Source organism: Choloepus didactylus, chromosome 15 (genome assembly GCF_015220235.1).
Source record: "Choloepus didactylus isolate mChoDid1 chromosome 15, mChoDid1.pri, whole genome shotgun sequence".
Classification (NCBI taxonomy): domain Eukaryota; kingdom Metazoa; phylum Chordata; class Mammalia; order Pilosa; family Megalonychidae; genus Choloepus; species Choloepus didactylus.
This window is the reverse complement of record NC_051321.1, coordinates 80,759,598-80,761,907: the sequence shown is the minus strand read 5'-3', so window position 1 is coordinate 80,761,907 and position 2,310 is coordinate 80,759,598. Positions and strand designations below refer to the sequence as shown.

The 2,310-nt window shown below is 44.5% G+C and overlaps 1 protein-coding gene across 1 annotated transcript; it reads right to left on the bottom strand.

The window, feature by feature from the left end:
• Positions 1-230: 230 nt before the first annotated feature.
• LOC119510383 (ELL-associated factor 1-like) lies at positions 231-1,608 on the bottom strand. Its single transcript, XM_037804668.1, has one exon. It carries the CDS (start codon positions 1,581-1,583, stop codon positions 777-779), a length of 807 nt encoding a protein of 268 aa, XP_037660596.1. The 5' UTR covers positions 1,584-1,608; the 3' UTR covers positions 231-776.
• Positions 1,609-2,310: the final 702 nt, after the last annotated feature.

Below are 2,310 nucleotides of genomic sequence, written 5' to 3'. Positions count from 1 at the left end.
GGCTGGAAGCACCCAACACTTTTGTCTTTTGGAACCCAGTAAAAATTCCAATGTACCTTTAAAGTCCCATGTATAAGAATCTCTGGTTCCAACAAATGAGATTCAAAGAGAGAGCAGTGGGTAAAGCCTGGACTGAAGGCAGGAAGCCTGCCACAAAACCAGCTGTGTGCTTCAATTTCCTTGTTTGCAAAGTGGTTAAATTAGCAGTTGGCTAGGGTCCCACCCTGCTGGCACTTGAGAATAGTGGCTTAAAATGTAGTTCTATCCGGGCTTGTCAGGCAGGGTCAGATAAAACTTTCCTACCACTTTGCACCAACAGTTTAAAGTGGTTTAAACATTTTTCTGTGCTATAGTTTAAGGTTTTCCTTCTTCTTCTACCCCTCAAAGATTGTTTCATTTCACTCGTACAGACCCACTTGACCAAACAGCTTAAAACTGAATCACTAGCTTGGTGAAGACATGGCCTTTGAGTAACCTAGACCAGTGCACATTTGTCTATTTTTCATTAACAATGTTAATTAGATAGGACTATAATTCTGTTAGATCTTCTACAGATCTACTTAAAACTTTGAAATATGAGATTGTTCAAAAACACATGAGAAAACCACCTATCACCTCCAAGTTAAAGATTTGAATATCACAGCTCCAGAGCCTCAAACTCCTACTGCAGTCCCTGATCCACAACATATTCCTCTTGATGAAGGACTCCATGCTAAAGCAGCCCCAGTCTTGCAGCAAATTTGTGCACCAAAAAGTAGATTTTGAAAGATCCGGCTCTAGTCATCACTGTCACTGCCAGACTCACTCAATTGCAAGTCATTTCTGAGGGTGTTCATAAGCTGGGTGCTTCCTTGTGGCCGGCTGGTTCCATTGGCGACGGTGGGCCTGCTGTTGTAGGGCTGCTGGTGTGAAGGCTGTGGAGGAGAGGCTGGGGCATTGTCCTCGCCTCCACTGCTGGAGCTGTCGTCATCGCTGCCTGAGGAGCTCTCAGAGTCTGAGGAGCTGCTCCCACTGCTGCTGCTCATCTGCTCAATAAGATCAACTTCGGCCCTCAACTCTCTTTTGATGTCATCCAGCTGAGGTTCAGGTGAGGGGTTATCTTTCAAGGGAGAAGTTTTGGATCCAACTGGAGGCTTCGTTGGAGCTCTGAAAGGAATGGGTGGTGGAGGTGGTGGCAGCTGCGATGACTGTGGGGGACGAGTGGACTGCTGTTCCATTCGGGCCTGGATTTTACTGCTCCCCTCAGCTCTTGTTTTCTTGACCTGAATGCTGCTGCTGAGTTTTTCCAGCACATATTCACCAGTGTCATGATTAATAATAAGCACACAGTCTTTCTGATATGGTCGTTTGTTCCCTTTGAACACAGTCATTGGCGGTGTAGATCCAGGGATATGTGGCAGTGTAATTGTGACTTCATCTCCTTTGCCAACCTGAAGCTCTCCTTCACAGGAAGTGTCTATAGATGCTGGCTTAAAATCATAGCGAATGGTATGGAAGGATGCCCGGGGTCGCTTTTCGAAGCTCTCCCCGAGCCGCAGGGAGTGCTCCTTGCGGTCCAGCAGCGGGTTCGCAGTCCCGTTCATGGCCCCGTGCGGGAGACGCACCGGGCTTGGCGCTCTCCAGGCGCGGCAACTGCCCCATCCTTTCCTTTTCAATTTCTTTGTGTCCCTGTGTCTAAGATGAGTCTTTTGTATGCAACATATTGATGGTTCATATTTTTTTATCCATTCTGCCAATCTATATCTTTTAATTGGGGAGTTTAATCCATTTACATTCAATGTTATTACTGTGAAGGCATTTCTTGAATCAGGCATCCTATCCTTTGGTTTATGTTTGTCAGATATATTTTTCCCCTCTCTCTCTTAATGTCCTTTATTGAACCAATATTGAATCTGTTTAGTACTGAACCTTTCTCCATATCTCTCTCTCTTTTCTTTGTTTCTCTGTCTGTAGGGCTCCCTTTGGTATCTGAAGTAAGGCAGGACTTTAATTAGCAAAATCTCTCAGCATTTGTTTGTGAAAAATTTAAGCTCTCCCTCAAATTTGAAGGAGAGCTTTGCTGGATAAAGTATTCTTGGTTGGAAATTTTTCTCTCTCAGAATTTTAAATATGTCGTGCCACTGCCTTCTCACCTCAGTGGTGGCTGCTGAGTAGTCACTACTTAGTCTTATGCCGTTTCCTTTGTATGTGGTGAATTGCTTTTCTCTTGCTTCTTTCAGAATTTGCCCCTTCTCTTCAGTATTTGACACTCTGATCAGAATATGTCTTGGAGTGGGTTTATTTGGATTTATTCTATTTGGAGTTCACAGG

What these genes read in the sequence shown, in the direction of transcription:
- LOC119510383 (XM_037804668.1), bottom strand. Translation starts at nt 1,583, where the DNA reads ATGAACGGGACTGCGAACCCGCTGCTGGACCGCAAGGAGCACTCCCTG.